The sequence below is a fragment of the Phalacrocorax carbo genome (assembly GCF_963921805.1).
Source record: "Phalacrocorax carbo chromosome W unlocalized genomic scaffold, bPhaCar2.1 SUPER_W_unloc_14, whole genome shotgun sequence".
NCBI classification, from domain to species: Eukaryota; Metazoa; Chordata; class Aves; order Suliformes; family Phalacrocoracidae; genus Phalacrocorax; species Phalacrocorax carbo.
Window position 1 is genome coordinate 182,223 of NW_026990248.1, and position 19,716 is coordinate 201,938.

General features: G+C 42.5%; 1 protein-coding gene across 3 annotated transcripts in view; it reads left to right on the forward strand.

The window, feature by feature from the left end:
* LOC135310828 (dymeclin-like) overlaps window positions 1-19,716 on the forward strand; it is an 89,923-nt gene that overhangs the window by 66,756 nt on the left and 3,451 nt on the right. For all 3 annotated transcript variants that reach the window (XM_064439866.1, XM_064439867.1, XM_064439865.1), the window contains one exon: window positions 10,492-10,564. In XM_064439866.1, coding sequence (XP_064295936.1) covers window positions 10,492-10,564 — 73 coding nt within the window. The remainder of the gene's footprint in view (window positions 1-10,491; window positions 10,565-19,716) is intronic.

Consider the following 19,716-nt stretch of genomic DNA (forward strand, 5'->3'; position numbering starts at 1 on the left):
CATCTTTTGGTGAGGCTTCTGCTGTCTGTATACCATAATTTCTGCGTGGTCTGTAACTGTCCTGTGATTGAGGTGTAAGAGAGCGTAGGTTGTGTATTGTATTCCAAACCGAACCGTCAATTCATTCAACCTCTTCCCTGACCTGTAGTAGGAAAGTTAATTCGTTCTCTATAGAGAAGTTTTTATCACCAGGCTGCTAGGGACTGTATTTGATGTGTTATAGCAAATGAGAGGACATAGAGGAGGGAATAAATAACAATACCTTTACTGCAATCCTTAAATGATTTTGTGAGTGTTCAGCTATCATATAAAGGAAATGAGGGATGGAAATTAGTTTATGTACTCACTGTTAATACTCTAAAGGGAAAGTTGGAAGCTTTTGAGAGTCCTCAGAGCTGAAGATCAAACCACAAAACCCAAGGAAGCATTAAGTCTGCTGGTTGTGTAATGAATTGAATGAATGAGGCTTTAGGAACTGTTTTATGAGCAACAAATTATTTCCTTACTGATGTCCAGGTTCTATCCTGTCTGTAGGAGCAATAGGGCAGAAAAAGAAGTAACATCTAAGGTGAGGCTATACTTTGCTATGCCTGAATATCTTATTAGTGATAGGTACATCCAGCTGCTACAGCAGCTCACATCAGGTTGTGACAATGTAGTAGATAAGTTCTTGAGATGAAAGACTGTTTTACTGTGTTAGAACCTGTGTCATGGCCAAGGATGGAGCTGGGCTGGTTTTACTAGAAGTGGAGTATCCTGGTGTCATGGTTTCAGCTGGGATAGAGTTAATTTTCTTCACTCTAGCTGGTATAGTGCTGTGCTTTGAAATTAGCATGGAAAAAAACCTGTTGAGATAACACACAGATGTTTAGGCTGTTGCTGGGCAGCACTGATACTAGTCAAGGACATGTCTAGCCTCCCATGCTCTGCTGGGTGCACAAGAAGCCGGGAGGGGAGGGGGCACAGCTAAGAGAGCTGATTCAAACTGACCAAAGGGATATTCCATATCATGTAACGTCATGCCCAGTATGCTACCTGGGAGGGGCTGGCTGGGGGAGGGAGGGAGCAATCGCGGCTCGGGGACGGGCAGCGTCGGTCGGCGGGTGGTGAGCGGTTGTATCGTTCATGTTTCTGCGTTTTTGTTCCCTGTTTTCCCTTTCCTTCCTTTTCCCTTTTATTATATTAACATTACTGTCATTATTATCATAATCATTTATCATCATCATTCTACTGTAGTTATTAAACTGTGCTTATCTCAACCCACAAGTTCTTTTGCTCGTCCGATTCTCTTCCCCATCCCACAGGGGTGGGGGGTGGGGTGAGCGAGCGGCTGCGTGGTGTTCAGTTGCCAGCTGAGGCCAAACCACGACAGTCTATTTTTGGCGCCCAACGTGGGGCAAGAAGGGTTTGAGATAATAACAGTTGCTGGTCACAGCATTGATTAATCTGCTCGCAGTATTAGTTTGTCCAGTCTTTACCATGCTGATTGTAAAGTACATGTTAAAACTTGCTGTTGGTTTTGTCAGTTGGCTGTGCTCTGCAGTGATTAGAGATATTTTGCCTAGGAGACTTGTTATTAAAACACTGGCCTTGACTGTTATCAGTTATTTAGGTTTTGCATGGAAGCCATTACTGTACTACAGCTACCACCTCATGGAGGCAATTAGCAATTATACCTCCTCCTCTGAGGAGTTTTTTATGGAGGAAATACAGAATGGCACCGTAGCTAATATCTTATGTAATGTCTCCTCCCTCATTACAACAACTTTTCAGTATCTTGAACATCCTTGTGTAGTTAAGATACATCTGTTGATATTGCTTTGGCAAGTGGTATCAGATCTGTCTAAGGTTAGTAAGCAAGTTAAGAATATAATCCAGAGATCTGTCCCAAGGCTTGATAGCTATGCGTGGCAGGGTATGTGGGAAAGTATGGGCAAATGCCTAAGACGGTGGGCACCCCCTGTGGTGTGAGACTTCACCCCTGAACAAGTGCAGAATCCTGAAAAATTAGTAGAACATTTGGAGGAAATATGTTGTCACCCTGGCAATTCCAGAGACATACAGATCACTGCCATGTGCTGGGGTCTGGCTTATGCCTATCGAGCCCTATTTAACGCTATTCAGTACCCCCAAGGGAAAGAGAAGGGAACTACTCCGACCCCCGTGACAAGTACCGCGGCCACCCAAACCCTCACGACAGACACTGCAGCTACTCCAACCCCAGCGACAAGCACTGCGGCCACCCAAACCGCCGTGACAGAGACTGCAGCTACTCCAACCCCAGCGACAAGCACTGCAGCCACCCAACCCGCCGCGACAGAGACTGCAGCTACTCTAACCCCGGTGACAAACACTGCGGCCACCCAACCCACCGCGACAGAGACTGCAGCTACTCCAACCCCGGTGATGAGCACGGCGGCCACCCAACCCGCCGTGAAAGAGAATGCAGCTACTCCAACCCCGGTGACAAGCACTGCGGCCACCCAACCCATTGTGACAGACACTGCAGCTGCTCCAACCCCGGTGATGAGCACGGCGGCCACTCAAACCCCCACAACAGGCACTGCAGCTACACAAACCCCAGTGCCAAGCGTTGCAGCTGAACCAGAGGACCAACCTGTGCCAGTATCAGTCACCCCTATACGCAAGAAGAAATCATGGAAGAGAAAGTCAACTCATTTAGAAAGAGATTACGATGAACCAGGGCCATCACGAGAAGAGGAGGAGGAGGAGGAACCATGTGTACAAGAAACGGAAACTACCCGATCTCTATCCTTGAGTGAGTTGCGGGATATACGGAAAGATTTCGGGCGTCATTCAGGTGAGCACGTTATCACCTGGCTGCTCCGATGCTGGGATAATGGGGCCAGTAGTTTGGAATTAGAGGGGAAGGAAGCCAAACAACTGGGATCCCTCTCTAGGGAAGGGGGCATTGATAAAGCAATTGGAAAAGGAACACAAGCCCTCAGCCTCTGGAGGCGGCTCCTGGCCGCGGTGAGAGAGAGGTATCCCTTCAAAGAAGATATTGTATTTCGCCTAGGAAAATGGACGACCATGGAGAAAGGCATTCAGCATCTAAGGGAATTAGCCATGCTTGAGGTGGTTTATGGTGACCTGGACGATCAACGGTCCTCCAAAGATCCAGATGAAGCTGAGTGTACACGACCCATGTGGCGGAACTTTGTACGGAGCGCACCATCCTCGTATGCAAACTCATTGGCAGTGATGTCCTGGAAAGATGACGAGACACCAACGGTGGCTGAGTTGATTGATAGACTCCGGGAATATGAAGCGAATCTCTCTTCCTCGCTCGTCTCTGCTGTTGAGAAACTGTCCCGAGAGGTCCAACAACTCAAAGAAGATATGTCCTACTCCCCACCAGTACGGACCAGTATCTCAGCCATTAGGAGTAATCGTCCCTTGGCTCAAGAGAAGGGATACACACGACGGGGCACCCTATGGTTTTACCTGCGTGATCACGGAGAGGACATGAAGAAGTGGGATGGAAAACCTACCTCAGCCTTAGAGGCGCGGGTACGTGAGCTGCAAGGGAGAACAATTACTCAGGGAAGTTTCTCCAGGAGAGCTGCTGCCCCAGTTTCCAGTAAGCAATTCTCTAGACAGAGGAGCAGAAGTGCTGATGGTCTGACTGATCTTAACAGAGACACCCGTGATTCATATCTACCGGAAGTGAGTGATGAATACTATGATCAGGACTAGGGGGGCCCTGCCTCCAGCCAGGTGGAGGAAAGGGATAACCGGGTTTACTGGACTGTGTGGATCCAATGGCCTGGCACATCTGACCCACAGGAATATAGAGCTTTAGTGGACACCGGTGCACAGTGTACCTTAATGCCATCAAACTATATAGGGGCAGAACCCATCAGCATTGCTGGAGTGACAGGGGGATCCCAAGAGCTAACTGTATTGGAGGCCGAAGTAAGCCTAACTGGCAATGAGTGGCAGAAGCACCCCATTGTGACTGGCCCCGAGACTCCGTGCATCCTTGGCATAGACTATCTCAGGAGAGGGTATTTCAAGGACCCAAAAGGTTACAAGTGGGCTTTTGGTGTAGCCGCCTTGGAGACGGCAGAAATTAAACAGCTGTCTACCTTGCCTGGCCTCTCGAAGGACCCTTCTGTTGTGGGGTTGCTGAAGGTCAAAGAACAACAGGTGCCGATCGCCACCACAACAGTGCACCGACGGCAGTATCGCACCAACAGAAACTCTCTGATCCCTATCCACGGGCTCATTCGTCGACTGGAGAGCCAAGGAGTCATCAGTAAAACCCACTCACCCTTTAACAGTCCCATATGGCCAGTCCGGAAGTCTAATGGAGAGTGGAGGCTAATGGTAGACTATCGTGGCCTGAATGAAGTCACTCCACCGTTGAGTGCTGCTGTGCCAGACATGCTAGAACGTCAATATGAACTGGAGTCCAAGGCAGCCAAGTGGTATGCCACAATCGATATCGCTAATGCATTATTCTCAATCCCTCTGGCAGCAGAGTGCAGGCCACAGTTTGCTTTTACTTGGAGGGGTGTCCAGTACACCTGGAATCGACTGCCCCAGGGGTGGAAACACAGCCATACCATTTGCCATGGACTGATCCATAATGCTTTGGAACAAGGTGGAGCTCCCGAACACCTACAATACATTGATGACATCATCGTGTGGGGCAATACAGCAGAAGAAGTTTTTGAGAAAGGGAAGGAAATAGTTCAAATCCTCCTGAAAGCTGGTTTCGCCATAAAACAAAGTAAAGTTAAGGGACCTGCACGAGAAATCCAGTTCTTGGGAATAAAATGGCAAGATGGTCGTCGTCAGATCCCCATGGATGTGATCAACAAAATAACAGCCATGTCTCGACCAACCAGCAAAAAGGAAACACAAGCTTTCTTGGGCGTTGTGGGTTTTTGGAGAATGCATATTCCACACTACAGCCTGATCGTAAGCCCTCTCCATCAAGTGACCCGGAAAAAGAATGATTTCAGATGGGGCCCTGAACAACAACAAGCCTTTGAACAGATTAAACGGGAAATAGTTCATGCAGTAGCTCTTGGGCCAGTCCGGGCAGGACAAGATATTAAAAATGTGCTCTACACCGCAGCTGGGGAGAACGGCCCTACCTGGAGCCTCTGGCAGAAAGCACATGGGGAGACCCGAGGTCGACCCCTCGGGTTTTGGAGTTGGGGATACAGAGGGTCCGAAGCCCGCTATACTCCAACTGAAAAAGAGATATTGGCAGCATATGAAGGGGTCCGAGCTGCTTCAGAAGTGGTTGGTACTGAAGCACAGTTGCTCCTGGCACCCCGACTGCCAGTGCTGGGCTGGATGTTCAAAGGAAATGTCCCCTCTACACACCATGCAACTGATGCTACATGGAGTAAATGGGTTGCACTGATCACCCAGCGGGCTCGAGTAGGAAACCCCAGTCGCCCAGGAATCTTGGAAGTGATTATGGACTGGCCAGAAGGCAAAGACTTTGGATTATCACCAGAGGAGGAGGTGACACGTGCTGAAGAAGCCCCACTGTATAACACACTGCCAGAAGATGAGAAGCAATATGCCTATGCCCTGTTTACTGATGGGTCCTGTCGCCTTGTGGGAAAGCACCGGAGATGGAAGGCTGCTGTATGGAGTCCTACACGACAAGTAGCAGAACCTGCTGAAGGAGAAGGTGAATCGAGCCAGTTTGCAGAAGTAAAGGCCATCCAGCTGGCCTTAGACATCGCTGAACAGGAAAAGTGGCCAGTGCTCTATCTCTATACTGATTCCTGGATGGTGGCAAATGCCCTGTGGGGCTGGCTACAGCAGTGGAAGCAAAGCAACTGGCAGCGCAGAGGCAAACCCATCTGGGCTGCCACATTGTGGCAAGATATTGCTGCCCGGGTAGAGAACCTGGTTGTAAAGGTATGTCATGTGGATGCTCACGTCCCCAAGAGTCGGGCCACTGAAGAACATCGAAACAACCAGCAGGTAGATCAGGCTGCCAAGATTGAAGTGGCTGAGGTGGATCTGGACTGGCAACATAAGGGTGAACTATTTCTAGCTCGGTGGGCCCATGACACCTCAGGCCATCAAGGGAGAGATGCAACATACAGGTGGGCTCGTGATCGAGGGGTGGACTTGACCATGGACGTTATTGCGCAGGTTATCCACGAATGTGAAACATGTGCTGCAATCAAGCAAGCGAAGCGGGTAAAGCCTCTGTGGTATGGGGGACGATGGCTGAAATATAAATATGGGGAGGCCTGGCAAATTGACTATATCACACTCCCACAGACCCGCCAAGGCAAGCGCCATGTTCTCACCATGGTAGAAGCAACCACCGGCTGGCTGGAAACATATCCTGTCCCCCACGCCACTGCCCGGAACACTATCCTGGGTCTCAAAAAACGAGTCCTGTGGCGACATGGCACCCCAGAGAGAATTGAGTCAGATAATGGGACTCATTTCCGAAATAACCTCATAGACAGCTGGGCCAAAGAGCATGGCATTGAGTGGGTGTATCACATCCCCTATCATGCACCAGCCTCTGGGAAAATCGAAAGATACAATGGACTATTAAAGATGACACTGAGAGCAATGCGGGGTGGAACATTTAAACACTGGGATACACATTTAGCAAAAGCCACCTGGTTAGTCAACACAAGGGGATCTGCCAGGCGAGCTGGCCCTGCCCAATCGGAACCCTTATGTACTGTGGAAGGGGCTAAAGTCCCTGTAGTGCACATAAAAAATATGCTGGGCAAGACAGTCTGGGTTATTCCTGCTTCCAGCAGAGGCAAACCCACTCGTGGGATTGCGTTTGCTCAAGGACCTGGGTGCACTTGGTGGGTGATGCGGGAGGATGGAGGAGTCCGGTGTATACCTCAGGGGGATTTAATTTTGGGTGAAAACAGCCAATGAACTGAATAATATGCTGTTAATTGTAATATGATGTTGTATGTCATCGCTACTATGGTTGCATCAGTGGAATGTTATCATGGTGGGAATCTCCCAATTAATGATAATAGCAAATGAACTTTCAGTGGAACCGAGCAAAGTGCAGCAGTGAGAGAACAAGAACTACCAGTGCAGCGGTGATGGAACAAGGACTGACATGCAACAATCTGACCCCACGCACACCGCCGCTCCGAAGGACCCTTACAAGAGATGAAATCCAAAGTCATGGACTAAATGAACTCAATGGACATTTCACAGGCATTCTACAGGGGTGTTCCATAAACTAGTGGAATGATAAATGAAAATCTGTATATATATATATATATATAGTTAAAGGATAGGAAGATGGATAAGGATTATTGAAGTTGTACTGAATAGTATGGGACCTGAGCATGATGTCAATGATATGGAATAAGGGGTGGATACTGTCATGGTTTCAGCTGGGATAGAGTTAATTTTCTTCACTCTAGCTGGTATAGTGCTGTGCTTTGAAATTAGCATGGAAAAAAACCTGTTGAGATAACACACAGATGTTTAGGCTGTTGCTGGGCAGCGCTGATACTAGTCAAGGACATGTCTAGCCTCCCATGCTCTGCTGGGTGCACAAGAAGCCGGGAGGGGAGGGGGCACAGCTAAGAGAGCTGATTCAAACTGACCAAAGGGATATTCCATATCATGTAACGTCATGCCCAGTATGCTACCTGGGAGGGGCTGGCCAGGGGAGGGAGGGAGCAATCGCGGCTCGGGGACGGGCAGCGTCGGTCGGCGGGTGGTGAGCGGTTGTATCGTTCGTGTTTCTGCGTTTTTGTTCCCTGTTTTCCCTTTCCTTCCTTTTCCCTTTTATTATATTAACATTACTGTCATTATTATCATAATCATTTATCATCATCATTCTATTGTAGTTATTAAACTGTGCTTATCTCAACCCACAAGTTCTTTTGCTTGTCTGATTCTCTTCCCCATCCCACAGGGGTGGGGGGGGGGTGTGAGCGAGCGGCTGCGTGGTGTTCAGTTGCCAGCTGAGGCTGAACCACGACACCTGGCATGTATACTTTCCTCTGGATAAGCCATTTTGCCTGTGTAGTGTCTGCTAATGCAGTGCCTGTAATGTGCATAGCTTTGAAAAAGTTAAACGCAAAGTATTATTTTTTCTATTAAAACCCCCCCCCACCAAACAACACAACCCAAACCAAACAAGCCCCACCAAAAAGCCATAAAAACCCCAGTGCAAGTAATCCATGTGTTTGAGGACTTAAATATAGCTGATGAAAAATGGTGCTTCAGCATAACTGGACATTTTATAAACTGTGTGCGTTTGCAGTTCCTTCTGTGCTGCCAGAGAGTTTAGAAGATGCAGAGAGATTAATCTCTCTGCAAGTCTGCTCTAATCTTATCTGGCCAGATTCACCCTTTACTTATTTTTCCCAAGGCTTTACATGTCTTTGATCCAAGTATGTGATCTATTAATGTGAATGAGTATTGTGTGTGTTGTTGTTATCCTGCTATTGAAAATGGCATTTTTTATGAAAACACAGTGTTCCATGTTTATAGCTCTCTCTCACGTTATAAATTTGGCACCCATCCACCTCATTCTCTTGGCAAGACAAGAATTAAACAAGAATGCGTGTGCCCCAATGGGGAAAAGGATGCATTAATTATTGTAGTGGAATGACATTGGTTACAGCAATTAAGCTTTTTTTTAAAAAAAAAAAAGGAAGAAAAATAGTTTGAGAACAGAGCAGGAAATACTAAATCTTCCATTCTACATGATTGTGCTAACCCAATATTTTCTTGCTTTATTTTGAATGTCGTATGGGGGAAAAGCCCTAATTCCTATTCAAATAACACTATCTCTTCAAATGAGTTGTGTATATAGCATGGTGGAAGAAACGATGTTCTTAAAATGCACTCTCTTTACTTTTTTTCATCCAATACCCTCTTTCCTCTTCCCTTTCCTCGATTGTCAAGAGAAAAAAATTAGGTACCTTTTGGGAACTAATAGCAGTCTTGCTCTATGAGCATTTTCTAGATTCAGAAAACCTTAGGAAACTGTCACATTCAAGTTACTTTAGAATACATTATCTGGGCTTTATTATTGGCGGTGGTTTCTGTCTAAGGTTAAATACTCCTAGCAGTTCTTGGTCTTTACTAACAGAGGCTGTATTGTGTTACTCATGGGGGATTCTACATAGAGGAAACCATGTTTCCGTGATAAAAAAAAATTATTTCCTTTAGAACGTGCAGTTCACTAGGTGACAATTTTTAACGTGGTTTTAATAAACCGATTGTGGAAAGAAATAGTTTTGTTTTATTATGAATATTCCCTCTGGTGTGCTGCTTAAAATTGAGTTCTGGATTTAAGAACAAACTTGGGTTAAACAGAGTAACACTTCCATAACCTGGCTATAATTTTGTGTTTATTGCAGGATGTATTTATTTGAAAATACAAAATAAACAAGCATTTGGGTAATCATTGTGCTGTAATGCCTATCGGGTAATGCAGAGGGAAAAAATTGTGCCTGGTCTTAGGCCATTCAGCACTATAAACGCCTACACTTCTTTGTGTTGTAGGCTTCTCTTTATAATTTTATTTTGAAAGCAGAAAAAAATCCTAATGAGGATTTAGGATTAATAATCCTAAGAGATTTATCTTGTTTTTGAGTATTATATGACAACTTCAAATGGTTTAATAAGCTTTTTCCTCAGTAAGTCTTGCAAGTCTTTTGTTACAGATGCTTTTAAAAATTGCAGTGCTAATGTAAAATACCACCAGTTTTATTGCTTAGAATAGTTGAATTTTTTAAAAATAACTTTTAATCATCCCGTGCATTTTGTCACATTGTGAATGAGTAGAGAATAATTTCTGCTCACTTCAAATGCACTTTGGAAATTTGTGAATTCTTACTTGTCATTGAAATGTGTAAAACCTCGTCAATAAATAAATGTGTATTCATTAAAAAAAAAACCCCGTGTGTAGATTTAATTGCTTAACAGCAGCAGTGATGTGTACTGTAGGCTGCATTCATTTGACAGATCACAACTTAAAATATTGTTCATTACACGTTAGGCAAATGAAACTGTGTTTTCTGTCTGTCTCTGCTTATTCTTTACTTGGGATTAAAAAAAGGGCTGGGGAAATACACAGAGTGCAGGGCATTTTGAGAGGAGACTTGAACTGTGGACCAGTGAGAAGTCACTAGTTCAACTGTTAGTAATAACACCATTTAATATGAACTTGGGTAAGTAGTAAAGTAAGGCTTGATGTGCTTAATATTAGCATATTCCTACAATGCCAAAATCTCAATTTATCAAATTGTTATTAGTTATTTGTTTTATATGTAAAAGGCTTGGCATCACCATTTTCTCTGGTGATTATCCCAAGTGCCTTCTATTTCAGGAAACAATGCTATCTTCTTAAACAGGTAGTATTTCACTTCTAGCATTTGTTCCTTAATGAAAATATTGTCTGGATCTATGTGTTTAAATCTATGCTTTCTTTTGGTATTTGAAAATCCAGAAAACCTTTGGTATACTTCTTTTCAGGAACAGAGTGTGAAGACCTGATAGAAGAGTTGCTGTGTTGCCTCATCCAGCTCATTGTTGAAATTCCCCTCCTGTGAGTTGGCTTTTTAATTTTTCTTTTCAGCCTCCTTGTGTAAAATGAGCATTTGAGAGAGCATAAAACTTAGAGTTTAGAGGGGTTATAATGTGTAAATACTTGTATTTGAATGCTCCATGTGATGGTGCAGTACTGATAATGGTAACCTGCTGGGAGTAGCAGCCCTTAATATTCTGTTCATGATCAGCCTCTCACACCCAGTTCAAACCATCAGCAAAAGTTGTCCTGTTTTATTTTGTAGGAGCGTTGATGTTTGATTCAGATACCTCTGTCAATGCACAGACAGTTACTGTTAACTCTTGGCTAGAAATGGTTGTGCTAATTGTACAGGAAAAGGTACATTGGAGGTGTCACTCCCTCTCTGGGGGGTGCAGCAAGGTGCAAACTAAAGTTCCTCTTGTGTGGGTTTTTGAACTGCATGTGCATTAAGTCAGTCATATGACTTATTATTCTAGTTTCTGAAATACCTGTGAATTGATGTCTGAAGAAGAGAAAAAATAAATGCCTAAGTGGAATGTTTCTGTAGATCTCCAGATTTGTTTACGTGGTTATATAATATAGCATCTGCTATATTTGAGATACCTTGATTCCGTAGCTCATTGGGATAGGTGTCATGAAACATACTCCAGTATTACATGAAGAAGAACTTTGTTCTTTAGAAATAAACATATTTTTCCACACCTGTCCTGATAAATTTGAACTTCTTTTTTCCCAAGATAAACTTTACCCAAGATAGTGATGAGTATCTTTTGTCTTAAATTGCATTGTAGTCTCTGCCTAAAAATGTAGTGCCCCAATTAAAGCATCACAGCTTCAAAGAGAGCTTCAGATTATCTATTACAGTGTAGTATATAGCTCTGCTGATGTTTTGGGTTTTGTACTTTGGATTGTTCTTTTAGTTGGAAAGCTGACAAAGATGCAATAGTTATTGAAACATTGCTCTCATTAAACACAACTCTGTCAGCATTACATGAGGGTTTGGGTAGGTAGTGTGTAATGAATTAGTGATATGATTTAGTGTGTCATTCTGCAAACTTCCTGGAACAGATATACTTTCTGTTTGGAGCAGATTAGAGGAAGTACAAAGGGGTGAAAGGACTGCGATATATGGGCAAATTAATAAATCCTGCAGGGATTTATTTTTCTTTCTTGGAAGTCCCAATGTGTGTGTGGAGTCCAATATAATTTATTCTGTTTTTCTGGCAGAAAAAGTTTTACAGGCATGATTGTTCTTAACCCTTTTCAACAACTGAACCTGTCAGCATCTCTATTTCTGTGTGAATGTGGTTGCTGGGAATGGAAGTAGCTGTTGAAAGCACTTAGTTTACTATACAACATAGCGATAATAATGGCTTATCAAAAAAGAAGTTGTAAGGCCTGTCTATAATCTTTAATGTTCAGCTATATCGAAAACATACTCACTTTTCATAAAAGATAGATATGGAAGGTTTTGGGGTATTTTTGTCAAATAAGTTTTCTTAGCTAAATTTTTCCTGAAATAGCATGCTACTGAATTCTTAGTAAGATACTAACACTTTAAAAAGTGTACATTATTGTCTTGTTTACCAGTATAATATGTTTAACAATGTGATAATGCCTTAACTAATGATTTTGACCCCATATCATCGAAGGAGGGAGGTAGGGAAAGTAGGGAAGTAGGAAAGGAGATATGGGAAAAACTTGCATTCTCTAATACACAGTCCAACTCTGTCCTTCATAAAGATGTTAGAAGGCTGAGACGTTTTTTCTTACTGTCATATTAATTTTTTTTCAGGAGAATGATCCAGATTATTTTAGTAGTGAGTTTACTTTTTACTTCCTTCCCTCTCCTTATTCAGATTTACACTATAAATTCTTTCCCTACTTTGTATCAAGGGAGTAGTTGATTTATTCCAGCTAAAGACAGAAATGAAGAAAATTACAAGTCTAGTATGTGAATGTTGGGAAGGACTAGATCGAGTGGAATACATGAAATATTCAAACTTGTAATGATTTCTGTAGCAGGACTTAGGATCACTTGCTAGAGGATAGGCAGCTTTGGCAGCTTATAGTGGCACTGCTACCAGATTGTCTGTCTGTAAAGCTGCTATTAAAGATGAATTTTTGTTGTGACAGAACATTAAAATCTCCATGCTGAGCCTATATTTGAAGCATCATTCAGAATAGCAAAATTTTTGTTAGGAGCATTCAATAGCCTTAACGGAGGATTGTCACAATTAGTGTGTCCCTTGGGTTCTGTAGATGCAGTTTAATGAAGGAGTGGATACAGCTGGCAGCTGCTGTCTAAATATATTGCTTATCTCTTTTTCTCCCTCACTGAAATACTAAGATTATTTTTGAAGCGTGGAAGACCATCTCCATGTCAAAAATGCAGGAGCAGAGGTACCTGTGCAACAGTCCTGCACTCTTTGCTTTTAAAATTGGTCGAAATGTCACATCAGGTGCTTTTTGGTGAAAGCAGTATGCTTCAGAGGTACTATAATTTTTTCCCCTCTCTATATATAAATGTTATATGTGCTGTCTTTATTTTTTTTGCAAATGTGTTACTGAAGAGTGGACAGCATTGCAGGATGACGCTGTGTAGATACTGGTATGGAGTAGTGAGAAATTTGTGGTTATAACATAGATCCTGTTATTCTTCACTGTTGAGTATCATGTTGTGAAGATGTATACATAAGATGACTGGTACTGTTGGGAGGAGAGCTTAGGGTACCTGTGTGTGGTATTTTGCAGGCAGGTATGTAGCCTTAACCTGTGTTCTAGACTGACCAAGGGCAAGCGTAAGACTTTGGGCTTGGCATGGGCACCAAGTTTGTGAAGGCTCGAGTCTTTCTGTGGCATGAGCAGAGCTTGGTCACCTCTGAGCTTGCTCTGCGAGAAGCCTTGGCAGAATGAGCTCATGTCTGCCTACAGAATAACCTACAGACATACTTGGAAAATGCAGGTGGGCCATCTAGCTCAAAATTAATAAGGAAGGTGTGAGATGGGGAAGATGACAAATAGTAAGTCTATAACCCATCTCTCCATATTCCTTACTAGGAAATATAACTGAAGAACCAAAATGTGTTGATTTTTGTTAGGAAAGGCTGCAGAGATGTACAGCAAAGCATATCTAGGAGTGTGTCAGAATTGTCTACGATGAATTTAAGGAACTATTTCTCAAAGTTAGGTTGTATTGGGAAAGGCAATTGTTCCTTAAGGTGGTTAACACTCAGCATAGCTAAATCGGGTTGTAGTAGGGACCATGGGATTCTGCAGCATTGTCGCTCTGTATCTGAAAGTTATTAAAAAGATCTTGAATTACCCTTTTGAAAAACAGGCTCTACTGCATTGTACAAAATGCTAAGGAAAAGGGTTTCACATATTAACATTTAATTTTAAGAAATTTTATAGAAACTACAGCATTATTGCTTTTCAACAATTAGACTTGTGCAGTCCCTTATAATGTTTGTGTTACGGTATGTTGATGTTTGATTTATGGCTCCCTTGGGTATTTTATGGATACTCTGCTTTTTCTTTGGTTTTGTTAATGCTAGCACTCAAGGGTGTACATTAATGATTAAAACTGCATAGTCAGCAAAAAGACGCAACTTCAGGATTTAATTGTATGACTTATGTAGACGCTATTGCTAACATTTTGTTGCAAGATAGAGCTCCCAAGGCTTTAAATTGTAAAGGCTTCTTTCAGCAGCTTGTTAAGAGCTGGTATACATAACTGAATATCTGGTTGTTATCAGTACATTTTCACTTCATTAAAAAATATAAATGCATATGGAGGAAAAATGAAATACTGTGATCTAGTTAAATCACTGTTAAGTAGCACCCTGTGGTGCCAGTAGTATTGCATTCCATTATTTTCTGTAGTTACAATTGGTTTGGGTTGTGATCCAAGTTACTTCCAAACTTAAATGTTAACAATGTTTTGACTCATTTAAGGATGTTCGCTATGTTTCCTGGGAGCTTAAAAGTTGAAAGTAGGAGGAAGAAGGGCAACATAATTGATTATAAAGCTCTACGGAATCATTGCAGTGTGGGAACAATGCCATGTATAGCTGATGAGAAATGCCAAGGCTTTTTTTTTTCCTTGCTAATTCTGAGCAGTGAAGAGGTTAAAAACTGTTTTCTCTCCTATTTCAGGAGTGTCATATTTTAATATTTTTGTTACTTTCAAAACAATAGGTCAGAATAGTGCTTTTTAGCAAAGAACTATTCAAGGAACGTTTATCAAGATTGTAGTAGGTCTAGTATTTGAAGAACTTTTTGACTTCAGCATTTTTGGCAACTTTGCCTAATCATCAAAGGGAAACTTTCATATGTTGAAACTTAGGTTGAAGCTAGCAAAAATATCCAAACTGAAGGAGATTTGTATTGCTGCACTTTGAAGATCCTCAAAGTTTAAGACTATTGTGCTGTGTGTAGGAGGGATCTAATGAGTATAAAGGGTGTTTTATTTGCTGCTGCAACTGGTGGTGGTGCAGCAAAGAAAAAATATTTATTTATTTGGAATATTTTCTTCATCACTCTTATGCTTTTCTCTTTTCTGATGGCAGATGTGTGGCCTCTTAAGTGTCTAAGGGTCCTAAGCAGGAGAACCTTTATCTGTATTACATATTCTTCTTTCTATTCTAATTCAATTTTTATTTTAGACTTAGTGTTCCTCAATGACATGTCTTTTCACTAGGCTAGCTTTAACTTATGTTGAACTTGCAACAAACTGTCTAATACCAGAGCATAGTATCAGAGGTCTGTACTGTTCATCATACATCATGCTGTATATTCAAGCTCTTAATGGTCTGCTTTCTCTGTTATTGTTTTCAGCCCTGTTTTCACAAAAGATATGGGCTGTGTCTTGCAAAACACCCACTTGCTAGTATTTGGGTTTGGTCTCTGGTCTGGGCAGCAAAGACACCTAGGCACTGAAGTCAAGCAAACCTCTTTTTGGCACCTTAAGAGTTTGCAGACTGTTTCAGATCAGTGGCAGTGACCAGGCTGACAGGCATAAGCCTTTTTTCTCCATTGCCTAGACAAGCATGAGACCTAAAGAGATTGATGCTACCGCTACATCAGGATGACTGCCGTGAAACCAGCGGCTCGCATTTGAGAAGTGGTGTTACAGAGAGACTGTGGAGCAGGTCTGTCTTTCATGCAGACTGCACGGCTGGAACACAGGACGTGATTCCTGTGGTCTGGCTCTGTCCAGATCTCTGCAATGGTCTATAGTAGCTCTTTGAGCACCTGGGTCATCATCTCTGTGGCTGCTTTTTCCTTGGGGGTTGAAAGCTACACAAGGCCAGTTGTTTGAGCTGTCCATTTTTATGGGTATTTGGACTGCTCTCTTGTGTTCTGTTGTTCGGAAGGTAAGGTCTTTCACTTAGATTTAACAGATATTGCTAACATGACTTGCTGATATGAAAGCTAAATACAGAAGAACACAGATTCTCTGTGCAACATTTAAAAGTCCTAGACTTTTTCTAATATTTTTAATCTGTAGAGAGAAGAGCTGAATGCCAATGAGGTGAAAATGTATGTAGCCATGAAGTCTGGTTTAGGACCAGGTCTTGGAATAAAGGTTCTTGAACCTAACTGTTATTTTAATCCTTTAGATACTCCCTTCAGAGTATTTTCCACCTTTTGGTTGTTTTCTCACTCTCATTCTGTCTCCCAGTCAGGAATACCCAGTGCAGGGGAGATGCAGTAGGAAATGTCAGAGATGCTCACTGCTTCCACTTGGTGTTTCTTGAGTGCCCCTTTGGGACATCTTGCAAATGTTTGGAGTCAGTTGTAAGGAGCATAGTGCATTATTGTCTGCCACGGTGCATATTTGCCATCGGTGGGTATAAAATTAGGAATGATTCCAAGAGGAAAGATTATGTTCACTTTGAGTTGTTGGGCTTGTATCCTGAGACTGATAACCAGATATTCTACTTGCTTTTCAGTTTTCAAAACTGATCTTATTCTCTGGTGACTCCTCTTTCACCTTTCTGGTGGGCCCTCTGGAAGCAGGGAAATGAAACCTGGTTCCTGTATAATTTGAGAGTTCTTGTATGAATCAGCCCTTTTGGCAACTCTCCTAAATTAGAAAATGAGTTACCTTTTGACCTTTTACTACTCGGAGTAGACAGCCCTGGCTGGGTGAAAGTTCAGGAAAATATTTAAACAGGGAGGGTGCTTGGTCTAGTGGTGTGAGTTGAAATTCAGAGTTTTGTTTCTGGCTGTTCGCTCTGTAGGTGTGAAATAATTTATGAGCTCTCAGCCGCCATGTGCTAAGATATAGAAATAGCTGCATTTCATGGAGTAGTTAAAAGTGTTTACAACAGCATGTGCCTTCAGAGTGTTAATTGGAGTTTCTAGCTGAGGTTTTCCTATATAATGCCTCTGTGCTTCATCCTGGGTCCTCTTTCACAGACCTCTCTCTTGCAGGCAGGGAACAAAGCTGAATGATGTGGTGAGAAAGCAGTTGTGAGCGGTACTTGGTGTTGGAGAGAAGCCAGCGGCAGCAGGGTGGTGTCACATAGGTAGATTGTTGAAGTTTGTAGTAGATGATGCTGATAGAAGGCCATCCACATGGTTTTGAATGGAAAAAGCAGATGCCAGGATACTGGGGAGCTGAGGTTTTAATGGGCCCATAGTTCTTGTTCTGTGGGGGGTGATTGCATCGTTTGGAAACAGTAGCTACACTAGTAGTTACACTAATACCACTCCCCTGACCAGCTTAGATAAGCTGCTGGTAGCATCAGACTCCTGTGAACTGCTTTGTCGCTTTAATTGAGTCTGCAGGAGTAGACAAGAGTATGTTGGCTTTCGTATTTTCCCCACAGGCTATGACTGACAGATGACCTTGCTATTATGATCTTCACATTTTGGTCTGCTTCAGACTCCAGCATTTTCTTTGTAGCTCAGAGGAAATCTACTTTGAAACCTAGTGGTGTGTCATGGTGTGGCATCTGTTTGCTACATGGTACCATTTAGTGCTCACACTCGTCTGTGGGTGCAAGTAATGGCAAGTGTTCAAGCTGTTGCAGTTGGAAGAGTTATTGCTCAGGCAGGCTGCCTTAATTGACTGCTTGTGTGTGCTCTTTTCCTGCTTCTACCACGAAGATCATCTCATATTTTTTGTTAAAGATTACGCTTTTGACCGTAGTCCTCTTTTTCAGATATTTGGAACTTTTAAAGTGCAGTATCAGCATTGTGATATATTTGAAATAAGCATCTGCAAAAGGGCAAGGTGAAATCTTGGTCCAGTTCAAGTGGACAAAACCTTGCAAGGGCGTGATATGCAGATAGATGGACTGGTGCGGTTCTCCTGCCCCAAATGCCTGAAGGCTGATAGCTCTGATGAAATTTACAAGTCTGCCACCACAATTAATAAATAAAATAAATCAATAAAAAATTATGTTCTTGATGGAAGACCAGAAGAAAGGTGATATCCTTTCCAGTTTGTATCCTGGAAGAATTAGCTATTCTAACAATTTCTTCTAAAGCTGTACTTCTTTTAAGTCTAAATGCAGTGCTGCTTTGAAGCAGTACTCCCAGAGCCATAGGTCTCTTAAAGAGGAGCACAGGATCACTGCTATCAGCCTGACAAAAGGGATTAAGATGGAAAGTGTCACTGACTTATTAGAGTTTTTGTTGTTTAATTTTAATGAGTTGTTGTCTAAAGATAACTACAATACAAACTGTACATCGTTGTTTAATTTAAAAGCATTTGTTGAAATGATTTGGTATCATAGAATCATAGCATCATTATCATTGCTTTTGGAAGGAATCCATTGACGTATCAACTGCTTCTCATTAAAATGTAGATACTAAAATGTTTGTTAAATACATGCACCCATTTATGTTATTGCAACATCTAGGAGTTTTGCATTTTGGAGCTTGAGTCGTCATTCTCTGAAGAATTCATAATTTAAGATAATCACGGACATGATATGTCTTTGCTTTAGAGACTTAATGGGTATTTATAAGGTTTGTTGCCAGAAGTCAGTTTTAACTTGGGTGTAACATGCAAGAACCTGGACCTATTATTCCATCTGTTTAAAGAAACAGGCGCTTGCTTTGTGTCTCTCTCTAAGAAATGTGATACAAAGGTGTCGTGGTTTAGCTGGCAGCTCAGCCCCACACAGTCGCTCGCTCACTCCCCCACTGGTAGATGGGGAAGAGAATCAGAAGGGTAACACTCGTGGGTTGAGATAAGAGCAGTTTAATAATTAAAATTAAAAGAAACAACAACAAAAATGCAACGTAAAGGAGAACAACGAGAGGTGTGAAAACCCGGGGTGGGGGGGGAAGGGAGGGGGGAGGGGAATGAACTGCTGAAACAAACCACACGCAACGCAGCCACTCACCACCTGCCAACCCAACACCATGCCTCTCCTGAGCCACAAACTGCAACCCCTTAATATACTGGTCATGGTGTCACATGGTACGGAATAAACATGCCATTGGCCAGCTGGGGTTAGCCGCCCCCGCTGTGGCCCTGCCCCTCCCAGCCTCCTGTTGATGCAGCAGAGCACAGGAGAAGCTGGAAAGGTAGCCGACCACCCCACAGGGAGGAGAATTAACCCCTTCTCAGCCAAAACCAGCACACAAGGACAGCTACTTTTAATAAGGAAAGAACCCAAATGCAGGAGAGAAACGATTGCTGTGATTTCTAGAATTCAGTCTATACCAGATTGTTCCCTCCTGAAAGTGCGTCTTAAGAGAGATACATGAATGGTATCTGTTAGCTTGTCTACCTGATATGGGAATATATCCTCCAGTGGGAAGGAGAGAGAGAAAAAGAGGAAAAAATTAAGTGAGAATAACTACTGAAATCTCCAAATGAGAAAATCCAGAGGGTGGGAAAAAAAAAAAAAAGACCTGTGTATGCTTTGGTACATTGCTCTATGAAGCCCATTTACTTGGGACATGAGCTTTATCTGAGTTCTGTGGATTTTTTTTGTCTGTTTTATGAGATACTTGGGAAGGGGAAAAAAAACCCCACAGAAACTCAAAACATCATGCAGTAGTTCTGGTTTTCTGAAATAAATAGCTAAAGAATTTTGACATGTAATTGATACATGAGTTCATTATTTCTAGTTTCCTCCTTATCTGCAAGCAAACAGTTTTTAAAGGAAGTTGATCAGCATAAATTCCATGTAAAGTTATTC